The sequence below is a fragment of the Coloeus monedula genome (genome assembly GCF_965178545.1).
Source record: "Coloeus monedula genome assembly, chromosome: 19".
In the NCBI taxonomy this organism is placed as follows: domain Eukaryota; kingdom Metazoa; phylum Chordata; class Aves; order Passeriformes; family Corvidae; genus Coloeus; species Coloeus monedula.
This window is the reverse complement of record NC_138799.1, coordinates 11630499-11649606: the sequence shown is the minus strand read 5'-3', so window position 1 is coordinate 11649606 and position 19108 is coordinate 11630499. Positions and strand designations below refer to the sequence as shown.

General features: G+C 51.2%; 1 protein-coding gene across 1 annotated transcript in view; it reads left to right on the top strand.

Moving 5' to 3' along the window:
• Positions 1-19108, top strand: part of RNF213 (ring finger protein 213) — a 42835-nt gene that overhangs the window by 3368 nt on the left and 20359 nt on the right. The window contains exons 6-29 of the mRNA XM_082294038.1: positions 163-455; positions 1052-1311; positions 2295-2483; positions 2962-3160; positions 3381-3436; positions 3687-3840; positions 4305-4457; positions 5075-5173; positions 5887-6009; positions 6364-6544; positions 7102-7275; positions 7540-7698; positions 7991-8601; positions 8887-9052; positions 9633-9850; positions 10338-10478; positions 10613-10774; positions 11213-12353; positions 12810-13003; positions 13350-13502; positions 14164-17754; positions 17954-18090; positions 18371-18466; positions 18902-19020. Of these exons, the coding sequence (XP_082150164.1) occupies positions 163-455; positions 1052-1311; positions 2295-2483; positions 2962-3160; positions 3381-3436; positions 3687-3840; positions 4305-4457; positions 5075-5173; positions 5887-6009; positions 6364-6544; positions 7102-7275; positions 7540-7698; positions 7991-8601; positions 8887-9052; positions 9633-9850; positions 10338-10478; positions 10613-10774; positions 11213-12353; positions 12810-13003; positions 13350-13502; positions 14164-17754; positions 17954-18090; positions 18371-18466; positions 18902-19020 (8769 nt within the window). The remainder of the gene's footprint in view (positions 1-162; positions 456-1051; positions 1312-2294; positions 2484-2961; positions 3161-3380; positions 3437-3686; positions 3841-4304; positions 4458-5074; positions 5174-5886; positions 6010-6363; positions 6545-7101; positions 7276-7539; positions 7699-7990; positions 8602-8886; positions 9053-9632; positions 9851-10337; positions 10479-10612; positions 10775-11212; positions 12354-12809; positions 13004-13349; positions 13503-14163; positions 17755-17953; positions 18091-18370; positions 18467-18901; positions 19021-19108) is intronic.

Below are 19108 nucleotides of genomic sequence, written 5' to 3'. Positions count from 1 at the left end.
CACCTTGGGGTGATCCCTGCTGTCACATGGCCCAGCATTCCTGTCAGACAGCGCTGGCTGAGCCTGGGAGCTCAAGGGGCTGGTGGGGGTATTGCTGCGGCAGCTGGAAGAGTGAAGGCACCTGATTCCAATGGTTGTGTTCTGCCTGTGTTGCTGTTCCAGAGTGGCACCAGTACGATGACATTGTGTGTGCACATCCTTCCTGGATAAAAACCCAGACAAGAAAATTTTGGGAGACATTTACTGGTGATAAAAACAAGGAAGTGGTGGAAGGGAAGAAAATAGCTGCCAGTGTTATGTTAGAAAGTATCTTCAGCATTCTTGGAACCTGGAGTTGTGACAACCTGAGGAACTTCTTCTGCCAGCTGAGACAGTTCCATTCCGTTGCAGTAGCCCAGCTGGTGTTTGATGGCAAGCCAAAGCCATGGGTAGAGTTAAACTTCAGCGCACAGCAGGTAATCCCTTCTGTTTCACAGAGACAGAGATCATCCCATTACCGAACCCAGACTTTAATTTTACTGTTGACCTTGCTGGGTTAATTTTGCATTTCCAGTCAAAGTTCAGGTACAGAACCAGTGGGGATCCTTCTGGAGTGGCAGCCACCGACTGCCTTGGGGGCTTCAGTCAACCTGTGCACCTTGGTGTGGTTCTGAGACCCCGTGTGGGTCAGCAGCAGAGCTGTGATGGGGTGACTTCGTACTTGAGTGGGTTTTGTGTTTGGATATTGATTTCCTAAGCCTGCCTTTAAGTTTTGCTGCCAGTTATTCTGTCACCAACTTTCTCTGCACTCATCTCTTGCTCCAGACCTGCCTGCTTTTTGGGAGAAGCTCCTGATCCTGTTCTAAGCAGTGATGCCAGCAGGGCTTCTGGAATCCCAAATTTCTTGCTTGACATAATTAGGAAATGTGGCAGAAAAGCCACATGGTGTTTTTTGGTTGTCAGGGCTGCTCCTTCCTGTCCCGTGGCCTCCCTGAAACTGGCAGAAGAAAATGGCTTCAGAAGAGAGAGACTAATGCTGTGGTTGGTTTGTTTCTTCCCTCCTTTATCCCAGGTGCACGATTTGCTGATAAAATACATGAAGAAAATATCTCGTCCTTTCTTTGTGCCAGAAGCACCTCCGGAGGACAGAGTCATCAAAAGCAAACTGGCTCTGGGGCTCACTGTTCTCGTGGTAGTTGAGGATCTTTCACTTCCAGCACCTAAAGGTGACCTGGCTGAGCTGTGCAGCCTCCTGTGCTTGGATCAGGTGTCACAACAAGATGTAGAGAATGAGATTCATCACATCAAACAGGCTTTTGCAGAAGTTGCCAAGTAAGTGCTCCATGTACCTTCTGACTGACGGGGCTGCTGTTGCTCCAGTGTAGCACCTTTTGATGAAACAGCAGGAGTCCAGCTCTCTACTGCCAAAGAACCAGAGAAAAAGTTACGTTTTAAGGTATCTTTGGAGGTCTCAGTTCCAGCCTCCTGCTTGAAGCAGGGTTGACATCCAGGCAAGGCTGCAGTGCAGTTCTGAAAAACTCCAGGGAGTTTTGCCCAACCTCTCTGGGGCCCTCTCACAGTCACACAACTTTCTTGTTGTTTTTCTTTTGTGCAAACAGATTTCCCTTATTGCAGCTTGTCATGCTTGCCAGAGCCATAGATTGAGTTAAAACTGTTGGTTTTTCTTTATGTATAATCTAATTTGTTATCCTTTTCTGTCAGGCAGTTTCTGGCTTCTTTCCTCTTTGCTGTTGATACTCACAAACTCCAGGGATCAGGATCGTTGTGTATTTACTCCTTTAGCTTTAAATGCCACATTTGGATTCTTTTCCACGCTTTTGTTTGGTTTCCCCTGGAGTGCCTGCTTACCAGACTGTAACCTGACTGCTTACCTGGCACTGGGTTTGGAGTTCTTCACTCGCACAGCTGCAGCCGTTACTTTTCCTTTTGGAGTCCTTTGCAGTATTTCAGCCCAACCAAGAAGGCCCAGAATTATCCCCGGAATGCCTGGCTCTCTGTGGGTGTCACAGGGCTGGGGGCCTCATGGGAAGACTGTAAATAAAGGTTTGGGTCTTCCCAGTGCTCCAGCAGCAGGGTCTCTTCAGAGAGATTCAGGAACATTGCAGCTCTGAGCCTTAAACCTGGACAGGTACACTCTGCAGTGAAGAGTAGACAGAGCTAAAATAATGACCAGAGGTTCACTGAAGGTACATAAGGAGATTGAGATGTAGCCTCCCCTACCCCTAGGGCATTCTCAAGGCCTGGGTAAAGCTGTTCTTGCACTCAGTGTGTTTGTTTTGGGTTTTTTTATTTAGCTTGAAGGTCGAGCTGACAAACTTGTGCCGGAGGTGCATTGAAGGTGATGTAAACGAGTGGGTGTGGATCCTTCCCCTTCTGCATTCCTTTGCTGCTCCCCTGCAGCAGGAGCACGAGCTGGTGGAGGAAGATGTCTGGGCAGGGCTGGAAGGGCTTCCATTTGCTGACGCCAGGAGGAAGCAAGATGCGTGAGTTTTCCAGAGCTCCAGTTACACCCAGTGCCTTGCTGCTGTAGCTGGGGGTGATCACCTTACTTCATCTCCTTTTTTTGGTTTTTTCCTCTCTCATTTTTGAGGACCATGAAATGTAGCACGCTGAGGGAGGATGTTTGGGGTATTTGGGCAGAGCCGCACTGGTGGCTCAGAGGTCACTGGGTGTAGCCCAGCTGGGCACTGTGTTACCCCTCAAACACAACCCCTGGTTCTGCCAGCCAGGGAGCAGGCAGGAGTTAAAGCTGCTCGTGTTGTGTAGAGTCTGAGTAAGATCTGGAGTTTATTTTCCTTGAGTGCTTGTGCTCAGTGGTTTGGCTCTGCTCTGCCATCCCTGGCCTTGGGGACCCCCACTGATCCTGAACTGCGGTGACAAAAGCACGGGAGTGAGGAGGAGACTCCTCTGTGGCCTTTTGTTCCTTGGAATCCTGAAGATTTTGTTTTGTCTCCCCTCCAGAGTGACCCTGCTGGAACGAATGAGAGAAAAGAAGTACTTGATGGAATTTGATGTGACTCTGGTCAAGTCCTGGCTCTGTGTGCTGCCCCTGCAGAGCCTGGCTGAGTTCATAAAAGACTTCTCCAGTGATTTGTTAGTTACTCTTCAAGGTGTCTTGTACAGATTAGGAAGCGTTGACTTCTCGTGGAGTACCTGTAAGGTTTGTCTTCTGGCAGCTTTACCCAGCTCTGGGATAAAGGCTCAAACTGGGCTCCTGGGTGTCTTTTGGCAGAACTGACCATCACTGAGGGGGTTGGGGCTGCCAGCATGTCACAGCACAAAGAGCTTCAAGCTTAGCTAAAAGCAAAAATAACTGCTAATCAGAAACCAGTCTGTAAAGCTTGTCCCACAGTTTAATATTTTTGTCTTTCCACTCTCAGGTGGTAGAGAAGCTTCTAAACACAGTGCTGTGTGCCTTGGATGAGCCCCCAGCCAGGTAAGGGCAGTGCACCTTAGTGAGAGCATTGTCTGCATCTGCGCCAGGCCTGGGGTCGTGCTTGTGTGCCTTGATATCTCTGTGAAGAAAACAATCCTGGATTTCTATCCCGTTTTTTAAATCCATCTGAGGGAGGGAGCTGCTGCATTGTGTTGAATTTCGTGGGGTTTTTACTTTGTTCTTAATTTTTTATTTTTTATTTTTCCTTGGAGTAAAAAATTAATTCTCCCTCGGTGTTGCTGCCCTGTAGAGCTCTGGGAGCCCATTCTTGGCAGTGCTGCTTGTCCTGCTGCCTCAGCCTGCACGAGAGGCTCTGCAAGGCCGTCAAGAACATGGACTTTTTCCTGATCCCTGCCACCACTGCCACCCTGATTGCCAAGGTTGCCCAACTTTGGCCCCCACCAGTGAGTACCAAGGAACTCTTGGCTTGATATGAGCAAGATACCCAGAAATATCAAAAGTGGGGTACAAAAGACTGGGTTTAGATCAGATCCAGTCTCAACTTGAGGAACTTCACACTCTAAGCAAGGTTGTGGTACTTTCAAAGAGTTGTGGAATCACCTCATGAGTTTGGTTCGTATTGAAAATAAGGTCAGATGTCCAGGTTTGCTGTGAAAAGCTTTGTTTTATGTCTGGTTTTGTTTCCCCTTAAACATTTGTTGTTTTTACTTCCTGAACAAGCTTAAGCACAAACTGCCTGTAAGCACTGCACCCTCCCAGCCTCTCTCTGCTTATTCAAGCAGTACTGGGGTATTTGTGTGTTCTGGATGCAGTTGGGCTTTCTTTTTAGGAATACTGATTTAAATCAGTTGTCTGTTGCTCTCCTGCTTGAACTGTGTTTGTTTTTTGTCTTCTCTGTGTGGGGCAGGTTCCAGGGAATGCTGTGCAGGATGTTCCAGTGGCAGAATTGCTCAGTGGAGCTCTGAGGGACACTCGAACCTGGTTCAGAAATGCTTTAAAACAGAAGTTACTGAAGGAGTACCTGGAGCACGTGACCTTCTCTTTCCATTGTGAACTTCGGGTTTGTCATCTTCTAGTAATGTGAATAAAAAGGGGTTTTACTGTCGCTTAAGCAGGCTCTTGGGTCTACTGACACTTTGCTGGGCTCTGTAGCTGTGGCTGGGTAAGGAGTGGGATGGGGATGGGCAGGGTTTGAAACACTCCAGAGATGAGAAGCAAAGGGCTGGAATTGGTGCTGCTCAGCTCACCTCAGTCCTGCTTTTCCTTGGCTGTTCCTAAAGGCGTTTCTGGGGTGAGGAGCTGCCCCTAGCTGGTGTTGTCTTGCTCCCAGCATGTCCCACTGGTTGTCCTCAGGCCTTCCAGCAGGCAAAGCTCAGAGCAGCCCCTGCCAGCCTGAGCTGCTGCTCCCAGCCCTCCCTGGGACAGGTCCCAGCACCAGGGTGGAAGTGGCTCATCCAAACGTCTCCTTCAGTAGCTGAGACATTTACACACTGCTTGGGCTTAAAAGCTGCTTTTTTCAGCTCTGGGAGTGTTCCTTTTCCTCAGGATGGAAACATCTGGAAGGACTGCAGACTGTCTGAGGCGTGTGGGGCATCTGTTCTACATTGTTCTTTTCATTTCCTTCTCTATTAAATCTCAGCACTCATTGGTTTGGGTTTGTTTGCTTCTCCCCTGCAGGCCTGGAATAAGTTTGTGACTATCAGCTTTCCAGACAAGCAGTTCACCCAGACGTGGAGGAGCACTCTACTTGCAGATCTGAAGAGAAGAATCCAGCAGGTAGAGGAGACCCCAGGCAGTCCTGGCTGGTGGTTCAGAGCAGATGGAGTGGCTTGTGCTGTGCTTGGAGAAGGAACACATGGAAACACGGTGGCTTTGGTCCTAACAATTGCCATTGCTGTTATAAACCAGGTTCTGGAGGCTCAAAAATTGGCCATGACAGTGTCCCACACCATCACTGTGTCAGTGGCCTGGCTGCAGGTTCTGGTGCTTCAGAGGAAATGGCACGTTCTGAGCAATTGTCACCTTTGTAGTTTTAAGAACCAGCAAGTGCAAAGTAAGCACCCAAGGGCTCAGAGAAGCCAAGGTGGTGCTTCTCTTTTCATTCATTGTGCAGAAATGGTGCTGTTCAGGCTCCCAAATGCACACCCACATGTGCAAGTCCCTTCCAAACTGACCCTGTGTATCTCCTCATCTCCTTTCTACAGCAGTTACAAATTTAATTAAGCCATTGATTTTCATGGTGAAATCAGGAAACAAATATTTTCTGCTGTAAGCTTGGCTTGGAGAGGTGGATATTAAGTAATCACACACACTTTAAATGGAAATCATTAAAATATTTTTTAAGCATTTATTTGTTTCATCTCCCAGACCCTCAGAAATGGGCTGATGCTCAGGTTCCTTTTATTGTCTTGATAGCAGCACTCCTTGATGCTGTCAGGAGAAAGACTTTGGAAACTGAGTTGATAAGAAATCTCCCTTTTGCCCTTTAGGAGCCTCCAGTGAACCAAATCTTGGTGTACTGTTGTCAGCACTCCCAAATCGCACAGGTGGACTCTTCCATCAGCTGGTGCTTCCAGAACTGTGCCATAGAGGCTGTCACTGCAGCTTGCCAGGTATTGTATTTGCCCTGCTGGGGGAGGGAGGAGAAGGAAAAGTGGAATTTCTGTTGCATAGCATAGGGATGTGCCTTGTGGTGGAAGGGGCGTTGGATGTTGCTTGAGTTGCTGTGGATTGTTTGTTATACCAACAACAAAAACTATCAACAAGAAATCAGAAAATGAGGTCCATGAAGAATATTTGTAACATGTTTCCACCATGACCTCTGGTGTCAGTTGTGTCATCGGGCATTTTTGGAACACATCTCAGCACTGGAGGTGACTCCTTGACGTCAGTGCCAGTTTTGAGACACAGACACAGTGGGATCTCAAAGTCTGACACATCCCTGCCCTCTCTGTGTGCCCTGGCAGATGCAGAGCAATCTCCTGGAGATGATTTCTGCCTACAACATGGGCCAGTTCAGCCAGCTCGTGTCAGCCGTCATTGTGAAGTCGTGGCCCATCAGGGGTGGGCAGTCTGAGGGGGATTTTGATCAGGTTCTGCACCACCTGCTCACGTGGCCTGACATCAAACATATCTTCAGCTTTAATGGTAGGTGTGTAGTTGGGTTTTAGGAGGCCCCGAGAAGCTTTTCTCTGCCTTACTGCTGCCACTGTGCAGAGCAGCAAACAGAGAAATTGTCCTGCTCTTGTTTTAGTCCTCATCTCAATGCTTGGAGTATTCAGCTTGGGTTTGGAGAGGGAAGGCCAAGAAAGAGGGAGCCACTATTCCTCTTGGACTAATCCGCTGCAGCTTCCTCAGGATCTGTAGACCATAACTTTTTTCTCTGAGAAGTTCTCACAAGTTATTGCCACACAAAAATGCCAGACAGTTGGCCATATGAATGGATCCAAATGGCTTTTGTTTGCTCCACAGGGTTTGGGTCTGGGCTCTCCATGGAAAGTTTCCAAATTCCTGTCCTGAGATCCTGGTTTTGTTCAGAAAGACGTGAGGAGTTGGAGGGTGGTGTGGTGAGCCCACAGGCTCTTGGATAGGGATCCAGTAGGAAATGGAAGGACTCTGTGCCATGACATGGAAAAGTTCCTGATTCTGCCTGTTTTTGGGAAACAGGGCTGATCTCGGTTTGACATGCTTTGTTTCTGGAACAGGAACAAACAGAAACCTTCTAGACAAACTGACAGATGAAGCAAAGGATGTCATGGCCATAGCAGACTCTGTGCTTACGAGTGTCACCGATAACATCCACAAAGGCTACATCCTTGTGAAACATCTGGAAGAGGTTTTCCAGCATAAGAAGCAGTTCATCTGCATTTGGGACACAAGTAAGAGATGAGTTCAAAAGGGGCATGGTTGGCTTAGAGCATCATTGTAGTGATGCTGGCCTGCTCTGCTGGTGCTGCAGGGATTAGGAATGCTCAGGAGATGCTCCAGGAATTTTCAGTGCTGCCCCTTGGCCTGGGCAGGGAGCTCCCAGCTCCAGTTTGTGTTGTCACTGTGGGGTTCGTGACTCTGCAATTCCCAGCCTGAGTCGGGGTGCAGGGGGTGGGAAGTGTCTGCTCTGTGCCTACAGGTGAATTTTCTTTCAGAGCACCAGCAGCAGCTGGGTGAGGAAAAGGTACTGCTCCAGAGAAGCCTGGAAGAGCTGCTGGAGTTGAGACACGAAGAAGTCACGCTGCTCAGGAGAGAGAAAAAAGCAATAGGAACCTTCTTGAGCATGTGCAGGAAGGTGCAGAAGTCTGTGAAAGGTAGAGTCCTGGGGGAGCAGTCTGAAAGTGGCAGCTCCAGAAAACAGCATTTTCCTTGAAAATCTCTTGGCTTTGGGAACAGGTTTGATTCTAAACCCCACAGTGAGGGTGAGGAGGGGTGGGAGAAGTAAACCCAGAGCACTGGGGGGGATCAAGTGAGTGCTTGTGCATCAAATGACACTCACAGGGGTCCACCTGCCTGATAGGATTTTGTGGCTTAGGGGATGGGATGAAGTGATCTGGAGCCAGGCTGTACCACCTGATCTCCCTCTGACCTGTCTCTGTTTTACAGTGGATGTAGGTGAAGTGGAATTTCAACACTTGGAAGATCTTGGCTCAAAAAGACTGAATCAAGTTGTGAGTGTGGGAAAGAAACCCCTGCAGACCTTCTACAGCCTGAGGCCAGAGCTGAAAGAATTTGTCCACAAAATCCACTCTTTCAAGGACAGCCTGGTCTTCCAGCAGTTCTGGGAAGAAGCAGCACAGAAGGCAGGAGAGGAGTATGTGTGTGACTCTCCGGAGGAGGAGGAGGATGAGGAGGTGGAGGAGGAGGGTGTTCCTGAGTTGGACCTTGATGATGTTTTGAGCAGCGTGATCCGCCCTTGCTTTGACAACTATGCAATGCTGTATGACGATCTCAGATCAGGAAGTCTCACACTTTCTGCAGTTGATAGGATTTTCCATGAATTCACAAATCATCCTAAAGATCTCAGAGCGGAGCTGAACACCATCTGTGGGCTTTGGCCTGAAGAAGACAGAGACTGGGTTGACCAGCGAGTCCAGCAGATCCAGCAGTACCATGAAATGCATTTAACCTTTGATGCTGCCAAGATCATTGCCCACGTCAAAGAGAGTTTAGGCCTCTCCGGTGACTTCAGTATCCTGGAAAACTTGTTGCATATAGTAAGTATCTCTGACTTTGGCTCTGTACTGTCAGGGTGGTGGCTAAATTTGAATCTTCCCACAAGTCTGTCCCAGTCTGTCAAGAGCCATTCCTTGTCCCAAAATGTTTATTTGGGGTAAAAATCAGGTGTTTAAAGTGCTTTTGTGTCGTCATTCCTTGAAGAGAGATGAGGATACTGCTCTGTGGGAGTGTGGCTTTGCAGAGGGCTTTCCTTTCCCTGGTGCAGAACCAGTGGCATTTCCCAATTCCAGACTCAGTGTGTGTTTGCACCACTTGCTTTCCAGACAGAGAAGCTTGAATCCTACAAGACACAGAAGCTGGATTCCATCAGCCCTGAGCTCGTGCAAGCCAAGAAGCTGCTGCAGGGGATCACCGTGCCCCGCCGGGGCTGTCTGAGGGAGCTGGCCCAGCAGAAGGAGTTTGTCTGCTGGGTCAGAGAAGCACTGAAAGGTGTGTGCTGCTCATCCAGAAGTTAGACAGAGAGTACTAGAAGGGATGGCAGCTTGTGTGGGGGCAGGAGGAGCACTGAATCCCTGACCCATCTGCTTTGTGCCTTTGCAGCTTCTGGTGTTGATAGTTACATCTCTGATGGGTTTTGGTGTGGAACGTGCTGTGAAGACCCTTTAAGTGTGCCCATGCACTGTAGGCTGCTGCAGCACACAGTGACCACCCTGCTGGGAGCTGGGCTGGGCCTGGAGGGCTTTAGTAGCTGCTGCTGCTCAGTTCAGGCCAGCTGTTTCAGAGGATGGAATTGTGTGCCTGCCAGCTGAGCTGTGTGACCTACACAGACACCCGCAGGCACTGCTCCCATCCTGGCTGGGGATCCAGGGGCCTGTGGGGGACACCAGAGCCCAAGGGGTTCATGGATGGATGGGTGGATGGATGACCTGGGAAAGCTGATGGGGAGAAGGCAGTTGCACAGGAGCTGCTGTTCAAAGCATTCTTCTGCATTTCCTGTGGAAGGTGGCGATGAGGGGTGGTGCCCAAGCTGCCTCATTTGTTGTTCCCTGCTGCATTTGCCTCATTTCAGATATAAATGAGCTGAAGGTGTTCGTTGACCTGGCGTCCATCTCAGCGGGGGAGAACGACATGGACGTGGACCGTGTGGCGTGTTTCCATGGCACTGTGCACGGCTACTCCTCCCTGCTCTACGAGCTCCGCCAGGACTCGGGCTTTGAGGACTTCATGCGCTGCTTGCAGAAGCTGTGGCGAGCCCTGGACAGCGACGAGACCCTCCCCGAGAAACTGGTGAGTTCTGCTGGAGGAGGGCCTCTGCATCCTCCTGCATTTCTGCCTTCCGGGAGTGACTGGAAGTTGGACTGCACTGGGCAAATGGCACCTGTGTGGGGACATCACTGCAGCTCTTGTTATTGGAAGGAAAAACATCTGATGTTTCTGTGGCACAATAATTCACTGCAGCAGCTGTAACTGGTGTAGCACAGGTTTCTCCAGGGCACTGCTGAAACTTTCCAGCCTGATGTGGTGTAGAGCTGGGTGGCTGTGAACTCTTACCCTTTTGCAGCAGGGCCTGTTTCTGTAGCACTGTGAACTCTGTTCAGCCTCCCATGGAGCGGGTAAGGAAGAGCTGTGCAGAAAGAGCAGGCTGCATTCATTTCTTCCTCCCCCATCATGAAACTCTTGTGCCAGCCCAAGCTGTTTGTCCTGATCAGGTGTAAGCCCAGAGGTCTTGGATTTCAGAGCAGTCAGGGCAGGGCTGTGTCTCCTCTTCCCACAGCGTGCCTCGGCTCAGCACCTGGAGTGGCTGAAGACAGTGAAGGAGAGCCACGGCTCTGTGGAGCTGTCCTCGCTGTCCCTGGCAGCTGCCATCAACAGCAGAGGGGTCTATGTGCTGAGAGCACCAGCTGATGGCCAGAAGGTGAGGTCACTCAGCTTGGAACCGGCCAGGGAGGCTCCCACTGCCCCTCCTTCCTGGGGGCTGCTGCCCCAGTGTTCCCCTGGCCTCAGGCAGGGCCTCAGCCCCAGCCACACTGACAACTTCTGCTCTGGCAGGTCTCCTTGGACAGTGTCCTGCGCTTCACCCTCCCGGGGAGCTCGGGGGATGCTGAGGCCTCCTGGAAGTACTCGCTGGCGGAGCTCCGCGAGCTGCAGAACAAACTGATGCTCATGTCAGCCAAGGGAGAGCAAGGCCTGGAGGTGGAGAGGTTCTCTGAGGTCAGATTCCAAACCCAGTGGGTTACTGGTATTGGGGTTAGGACTGGATTTGCCCTTGAGTGTCAGCTGCTAAGGCTGTGGTTGACAGTGGAGTTGCTGGGGGTGGTGGTCACAGGCACATGAGTGTTCCTGCCTTTGGTTCCTTGTTAGGGTAGAACTAAGCTGGAGGCAGAACAGTGGACTGGTGGCCTTATCCTCTGGCTGCACTGGGGATTGTCCTGCCTGGCAGCATTACTGTACTTTTGTAGCAAGCTGGGAGTTCCTTACTGGTTTCCTGGGGATGCTGCTGTTAGAAAGTCACAGAGAGCCTGTGGTTGCCGTACAAAGCCTGACACATCTTGGGACCAAAGACTTCCTCTTCAGTGAATGGCTTTCCAGTGGTTTCATGGCTGAAACTTGCAAACCAGCTTTGTTTCTCTCTCCTCTGTCCTCACACAGGTCTTTTCTAATGTTCAGAGACTTGCCCAGGCCTTTATAGACCTTTACTCAGCTGGGAACATGCTTTTCCGCTCCTGGCTTGCCCAGGTGTATTGTTCACCTGAAAGAGAATCCTGCGTTCTTATAGACTTCTCCCTGGGCCCCATCCCAGTGCTGGAAGGGCAAGGGGATATGGCAGCTGTGCTCCCAGCCCTCTGCAAGACCATGGAGAGTTTCCTGGAGAGCTGGAAAAGCTTCATGTACACAAAGCGATTTGAGCATTTCTACCTGAACTACTACAGTGCGGAGCAGCTGGTGTACCTGTGCTCGGAGCTGGGGCGGGGCAGGCCCAGCCAGGCTGCCCTCATGATGCTCTCCTTCCTGAACCGCGACTGCACCGAGCAGGACGTCCTCGGAGCCCTCGGGAGCCAGGGGCCTCCCAGCTCAGGGAAGGCTGTTTCTGACTTCCAAGTGCTGCTGGATGGCGAGAAGGACCTCAGTGCCCGGCTGGAGTGCATCTGGGAGTGCTACATGAGCAACATGGGCTCCTTCCTCCCCAACTGCCTGGACATTGACACACTGGGCGTGTGGCTGAAGAACCTGGCCAGCAGGAGCAGGGAATGTATCACCAGAGATTTCCCTCAGGACCTGCTCTGTGTGGGCCAGCCCAACCTCATCACCTGCCCTCACTCTGAGGTGCTCAGCTCTGCCCTGGCCATTTACATGAACAGCCCCGAGCAGCCCCTTCCCACCTTCGATGAAGTTCTGCTGTGCACGCCCCAGACCAGTGCTGAGCAGGTGGGGCTGTTCCTGCGGAGGTGCCTCATTCCCTGCCACGGGGGGGAGAAGATTTACACCATGCTCTACGCAGATGAGCTGAGCTACGACGTCAGCTGCAGGGCAGAGGAGCTGTTCCAGCACCTGCAGCTCTACAGCAACTCCTACCGCCTCATCATCCTGTGCAACTGCGAGCGGGACAACAGCTACCTCCCCTCTGCCTTCAGCCACTACAAAGTGCACATGACTCCCCAGAGGTCACGAGCAGAGATCCAGCAGTACCTGCAGCGCCACTTCCGAGTCGCTCAGCCCTCCAACTCTGCTGCGTCCGTGTTCAAGGAGCACATGTGTGTTGGGATGGTGTCCTCCAAAAGAGCCGGCATGGGTAAGGTGGCACATGCAGAGTGGGCTCTGCTGAGTTCAAAACCCAAGTGGGGTTCACCTTGCCAGGTTCTGTGTCCAAGATTTAAGTATCTTGGTCAAAAAGAGCGATTCAGACTGGTCAGTGCAGTGAGGTGAAAGCTGGAAGTCACTTTGTCCCCTGGTTTGACTTTAGAAACCAGCATTAAATAGAATAGATTCAAGTCCTAATAAAAGAGTAAAGCTTCTCTCAGGCAGTGGAAGGAAAACAAACCATATGGGTAACAGGAGCAGTGTCTTGGATTCCGGACTCCAGCTGCTCAAACCAGATTTACACTTCCTTCTGGAATGCCTTTTAGGAAGCTTCAGGGATTTCAGGGCATGGGATACTTAAACATTTTATTTCCTTCTGTCTGTTGTGGTCTTAATATGATGTATGTGATATTGATGGCTTTAATTCTTGTGGTGGTTTCTATAACAGGGAAATCTCTGTGTGTGAAGAGGCTGCATGAGAGACTGCAAGAAGAGCAGCCTGACTGTACAGAACTTCTGAAAACTATCAGACTAATTGAACCAGAAGTGGATGAAGATAAAGTGCTAAAATCCCTCCTGCCTTTTCTGAAGAGAGAACACCAGACAAAGCCCATGATATTCCATTTCGATATCACCTCCTCAGTAAGTACATCCCTCCCACAGCTGCCTTGTCGTACAAGTCCTGTGTGGATCCTTGCAGGAGCTTTCTTTAAAGTTCTTGTTTCTCGATTAGCCATTTCCCTATCATGTGTTTTGTGTAAGTGACACAAATACCATCAAGGTAATTGAACTCTGGAACAGTTGCCCAGAGAAGCTGTAGAGTCTCTAACCTTGGAGACATTAAAAACCTGACTGTGGCCCTGGGCAGCCTGTTCTACATCAGCCTGCTTTGAGCAGAGAGCCTTCCCACCCTCAACTGTTCTGTGATTCTGTGAAGTTGTGATGGGTAAATAAAGAGAAAACGCTTCTGTATCTCTTCTTGTGATAGGTGCAGCGTGGAATTCCAGAGTTTCTCTTCAAGCTGCTGGTTTTGCAGTACCTGAGAGATAATAATGGCAATATGTGGCTACGGCAGAAGTGCCATCTGTACATCATTGAAATCCTGGAGGAGTCCCCAGTGCCAAAGAAAGCAGCCAGACCTGTACGTACCAGCAGTGCTCCTTTTCTGGGAATTTCTCAGTCACTTTGCACATGTGTGCACTTTGTACATTAGCTGTGGTGAGTTGTAGGGCCTGTGACTGTAAACACAGCACAGGAGTTCCCCGTTTCACTCGGGGTGTGCTGTATCCCAGAACAGCTGGTGTCCCTGCTGTTGTACAAAGTGACATTAACACCAGAGAGCAAATTAGGCCTGTCTGGTTTCCTTGGGTTGGTGATTTCTGAAGGCCTGTTAGTCCAAGCCTCACTGCCCCCACTGTAGCATTTATAGGAAACATAAAAATGCAAAATCTAATCTCCCTCATGCTAATTTGCATGTTTTAAAGTAGGGGAATGTTTATATGCGGCTGTAAGAACCGAAGTGACTGGAATAAATAACAGTTTATTGGGTTTCGTTTTCTTTGAAGCAGCCCTGAGAAGGGGCTGGAGGTGATGCCAGACTCATATTCCATGAAGGAAAATGTAGGAGGGAATAGGATTCACTGGTGCACTTTAAGTGGAAGAAGGGATGCACAGGGGAAAAGGCTGGTTCCTGTTCCTCAGGCCTGTAGTTTTAGGCAAGGAGACTGTTAAGAACAGATTAACTAAACTAATGAAGATCAAGGCTACAGCTCTGTGATGACCTTTTCTTTTTTCTTCTCCAGATGTCAGCGAGCCAGAAGTATCACTTCTTGGACGTGTTCCCTAAAATAACATGCAGGTCTCCCAAAGAAGTGCTAGAAATGGAGACACTTGGGAACCGTTCTGGGGATGTTTCGGACCCAGGAATGGACAAGGAGGAATTTTGCAGCGAGGCTTTCCAGAGACCCTTCCAGTACCTGAAGAGGTTTGACCAGGGGTGTGACCTGGACATGTTCCAGTACAAGGCGCTCTCGGTGGAAGGCAGCCCTGCGGAATGTCTGCAGCTCTTCCTCCTGCACTGTGGGGTCGTGGATCCCTCCTGGGCAGAGCTCCGCAACTTCACCTGGTTTCTCAACATTCAGTTGAGAGACTGTGAAGCTTCTGTCTTTTGCAACCCTAACTTTGTCCAGGACACTTTGAAAGGTTTCAAGAACTTTGTGGTTAGCTTCATGATTTTAATGGCACGGGATTTTGCGACGCCCTCCCTGAACATTTCTGACCAGAGTTCAGGAAGACAATCCTCCCACCTGGAGAACGTCGCGGAGGAAGATCTGCTTCCTTTCCGCATCCGGAAGAAGTGGGAGTCGGAGCCTCATCCCTATTTGTTTTTCAATGAGGATCGTGTGTCCATGACATTCATTGGTTTCCATTTCCAGCAGAACGGGAATCGCATTGATGCCATCAATCCTCTGAACGGCAATGTCATCAAGCGGGACATCATGACTGCCCAGCTGTACCGCGGCTTGGTACTGCAGAGGGTTCCCTTCAACGTGCCCTTCGACGAGCTGCCCCGTGAGGAGAAGCTCGAGAGGCTCTGCATGGTCCTGGGGATCCCCTGGGTGTTTGACCCCGATGAGACATACGAGCTCACCACAGACAACGTGCTGAAAATCCTGGCTATCGAGATGCGATTCCGGTGCAACATCCCCGTCGTCATCATGGGAGAAACAGGCTGTGGGAAAACCAGGCTGGTGAAGTTCCTGTGTCAGTTACGCAGAAGCTTTGTAGAGGTGGAGAACATGAAGCTTGTCAAGGTCCATGGAGGTACCACTGCAGAGATGATCTATGCCAGGATCAGAGAAGCAGAAGCCCTGGCTAAATCCAACAAGGAGCAGCACGGGTTGGACACCGTCCTCTTTTTCGATGAAGCCAACACGACAGAAGCCGTGAGCAGCATCAAGGAGGTTCTGTGTGACCGCACGGTGCAGGGGAAGCCTTTGGCTTCTGGCTCTGGCCTGCGGATCATCGCAGCCTGCAACCCCTACCGGAAGCACACGGACAGGATGATCCAGCGCCTGGAGCTGGCTGGGCTGGGCTACCGGGTCAAAGCCGATGACACCAGGGAGAAGCTGGGATCTATCCCGCTGAGACAGCTCGTGTACCGGGTGCACGCGCTCCCGCCCAGCATGATCCCGCTGGTGTGGGATTTTGGGCAGCTCAACAACCACACGGAGAAGATGTACATCCAGCAGATCGTGCAGCGCGTGGCGGAGCAGCTGCCCATGGCCAGGGACGAGGTGGGGACGGTCACAGAGGTGCTCTTTGCTTCCCAGCAGTACATGAGGCGGAGGGACGACGAGTGCAGCTTCGTCAGCCTGCGGGACGTGGAGCGCTGCATGGAGGTGTTCAAGTGGTTTTACAGGCACAGCCAGCTGCTGCTGAGGGAGCTGGAGAAGTACCTGGCCGAGAGGAAAGCTCCCAAGGGCAGCGGCGACAGAAACAGCGTTATCTGGTCCTTGGTGCTGGCGGTTGGGGTCTGCTACCATGCATCCCTGGAAAGGAAGGAGCCGTACAGGAATGCCATCAGCCAGGTCCTCCCAAAGCCTTACGATACCCAGAAAAAGATTTTGGAAGAAATCTCCCTGATGCAGGACTTATTCCTGAGTGGGGTGCCGCTCCGGGATACCATCGCAAGGAACTTGGCCTTGAAGGAAAATGTCTTCATGATGGTCATCTGTATTGAGCTGAAAATCCCTCTTTTTCTTGTTGGGAAGCCTGGGAGCTCCAAATCCCTGGCGAAAACCATCGTGGCCGATGCTATGCAGGGCCAAGCAGCTCATTCTGATCTGTTCAAGGACCTGAAGCAGATCCATCTCGTGTCTTTTCAGTGCAGCCCCCTCTCCACTCCAGAGGGAATCATAGGCACTTTCAAGCACTGTGCTCGGTTCCAGGAAGGGAAGAACTTGGAGGAGTATGTATCAGTGGTGGTTTTGGATGAGATTGGGCTGGCAGAAGACTCTCCCAAAATGCCCTTGAAGACTTTGCATCCACTTTTGGAGGATGGCTGCATAGATGATGTCCCTCTTCCTCACAAAAAGGTTGGCTTCATCGGGATTTCCAACTGGGCTTTGGACCCTGCTAAGATGAACAGAGGCATCTTTGTGTCTCGTGGGGACCCCAGCAGAGAGGAGCTCATCGAGAGTGCAAAGGGCATTTGCTGCTCAGCACGAGGGGCTTTGCAGAAGGTCGAGCAGTATTTCCATCACTTTGCAGATGCGTATGAAAATATTTGCAAGGCCCAAGACAGAGAGTTCTTTGGCCTGCGTGACTACTACAGCCTCATAAAGATGTTTTTTGCCTTAGCTAAGAGCTCCAAAAGTGAGCCCACACCTCAGGACATTGCCGCAGTGGTTCTCCGTAACTTCGGTGGCAAGGATGATGTCAATGCCTTGGAAATATTCACCTCCAAGTTGCTAGAAAAAGGAGAGATACATGCTCATGATATCAGTAGGATTGAGCTGATCCGACAGAACATTTACAGCAGTGCTGAGGACGGGGACTGCAGGTACCTGCTTGTGTTGACTGAGAACTATGCGGCGCTGCAGATCCTCCAGCAGGCTTTCTTCACTGCCCGACAGCAGCCAGAAATTATCTTTGGCTCCAGTTTTCCTAAGGACCAAGAATATACCCAGATATGCAGGAACATCAACCGAGTGAAGGTCTGCATGGAAACTGGCCAGATGGTTGTGCTCCTCAACTTGCAGAACCTCTATGAGAGCCTCTACGATGCCCTCAACCAGTACTACGTGTACCTGGCTGGGCAGAAGTACGTGGATTTGGGGCTGGGCACCCACCGGGTGAAGTGCCGGGTGCACCCCAAGTTCCGCCTGATCGTCATTGAGGAGAAGGAGGTGGTGTACAAGCACTTCCCCATCCCCCTGATCAACCGGCTGGAGAAGCACTACCTGGACATCAGCACCATGCTGGACAAGGGGCAGAGGAAAGCCGTGCAGGAGCTGCAGCAGTGGGTGCAGGAGTTCACGGCGGTCAATACGGAGGAGCACTTCATCAGCCAGCAGCAGTACAGGCCTGCGGACGTGTTCGTGGGCTACCACGCCAACACCTGCGCCTCGCTGGTGCTGCAGGGCACGCAGCGCCTGCGCCCGGCCTGCGGCCCCGCCGAGCTCCTGCCCCGTGTCCAGGAGGAGGCGCGGCTGGCCCTGCTCAACTGTGCCACCCCCGACGCCGTCATCCGCCTCTGCAACTCCGTGGGGGTGTTCACGGCAGACTCCCTGGCCCACACCTACTTCAGGCAGCAGCAGCACACGTCCTTCGCGGACTTCCTCCGCGCCCACGTGCACGCGGGGGCCGGGCCCCAGACGGCCTTCACTGAGGTGAGCCCGGGCTCCTCCAAAGCCCTCCTGAGCTACGCCCAGCTCTGTGTTCCTGCTGCCAGGGCTGCAGGATGGCAACGCCTGCGTGCACCACGGTGCCCGGGTGTGCAAAGGTGGGGGCAGTCCAGCTCTGCAGCAGCCTGGCAGCCCCTGGGAGCACAGGTGGGTCTGTGCTATATTCCTGCCCCTTTTTCCTCAGGTCACCACCTTCTCACGGCTGCTCACCAGTGCCGACGCTGCCTGCCTGGAGAGGGAGGTGCAGGGCAGGGCCCAAAGGCCGCAGATTCTGTTCCTGCAGCAGTTTGACACAGAGTACTCCTTCCTGAAGGGCATCCGGTGAGTCTGGGCCTGTGTTTTCCCGCTTGGAATAGGCTGGCAGCTGCGTGGAAGGTGTGTGGGCAGAGCATTTGGAGTGGCGCATATGGAAAAGGGGGCTGTGCTGGCAGTGGGCTGGCTCGGGACAGACTTTATCAGCTCCATCACATGAGATGAGGTTTGGTGTTTTTATCTTTCCTCCTGCAGCAGCTACAGCCAATGTGGAGTGACTGCTTCTGTGGTCTTTAGTGTTTGGTCTTTACACTTAGTGACTTCTGTTAAATTCCTTTTCACTCTTCAGGGATTTCCTGGATACCACTTCAGGAAATAAAGTCCTCATTATTCAGACAGACTTTGAAGATGGCTCTCAGGATGCCCAGCTCATCGCCTCAGCCAAGTGAGTGCGGTGTGGAGTGGTTCAGTTCTGCCTGGCTGCTCCTCACCGTGTTTGGTTATTGGTGCTGTTTGGGTATCTCACACTCAGGAATGTGCAATCCTTTATTCTGTAGCAGAATGAATCTAAATGCACTAATTGTGTTTCACATGATCCATAACCCAAGTCAAAATAAGATAAGCTGGGTCAAATGAGCAGATAATCCCCTTTGAAGTGTGAATTCTGGCCCCTGGCTGAGAACTCCTGAAGAGCTGAGGCTCATGGGGTAATTCAGGGCACAGCTGGAGGTGGCAGCTCGGCATCACAGCTGGGAGGAAGGAGTGGGAGTCCCCTGTGTCTGTTCTGGGAGAGGAAATGTGTTCTCTCTTGAGGAGGGACCTGTGGCCATGAACCTCTGTCTGCCTTTGCTCTGCCAGCAGCATTTTCTCTTTGTTGCAGGTACACTGTTGTTAATGAGATCAACAAGGTAGACCTGGGAGAGGTCTCTGTCTTTGTTTACTTTATCATGAAGCTTTCCCGGCTGGAAGGAGGAACATCCTACGTGGGATTCCATGGAGGTGGGTGTGCCCATCTGCCCCTCCTCACTCTTCAGCTGCCTTCAGGCAATCATTTCTCTTCCTCACTTTCCTTTAAATGAAAATCTGG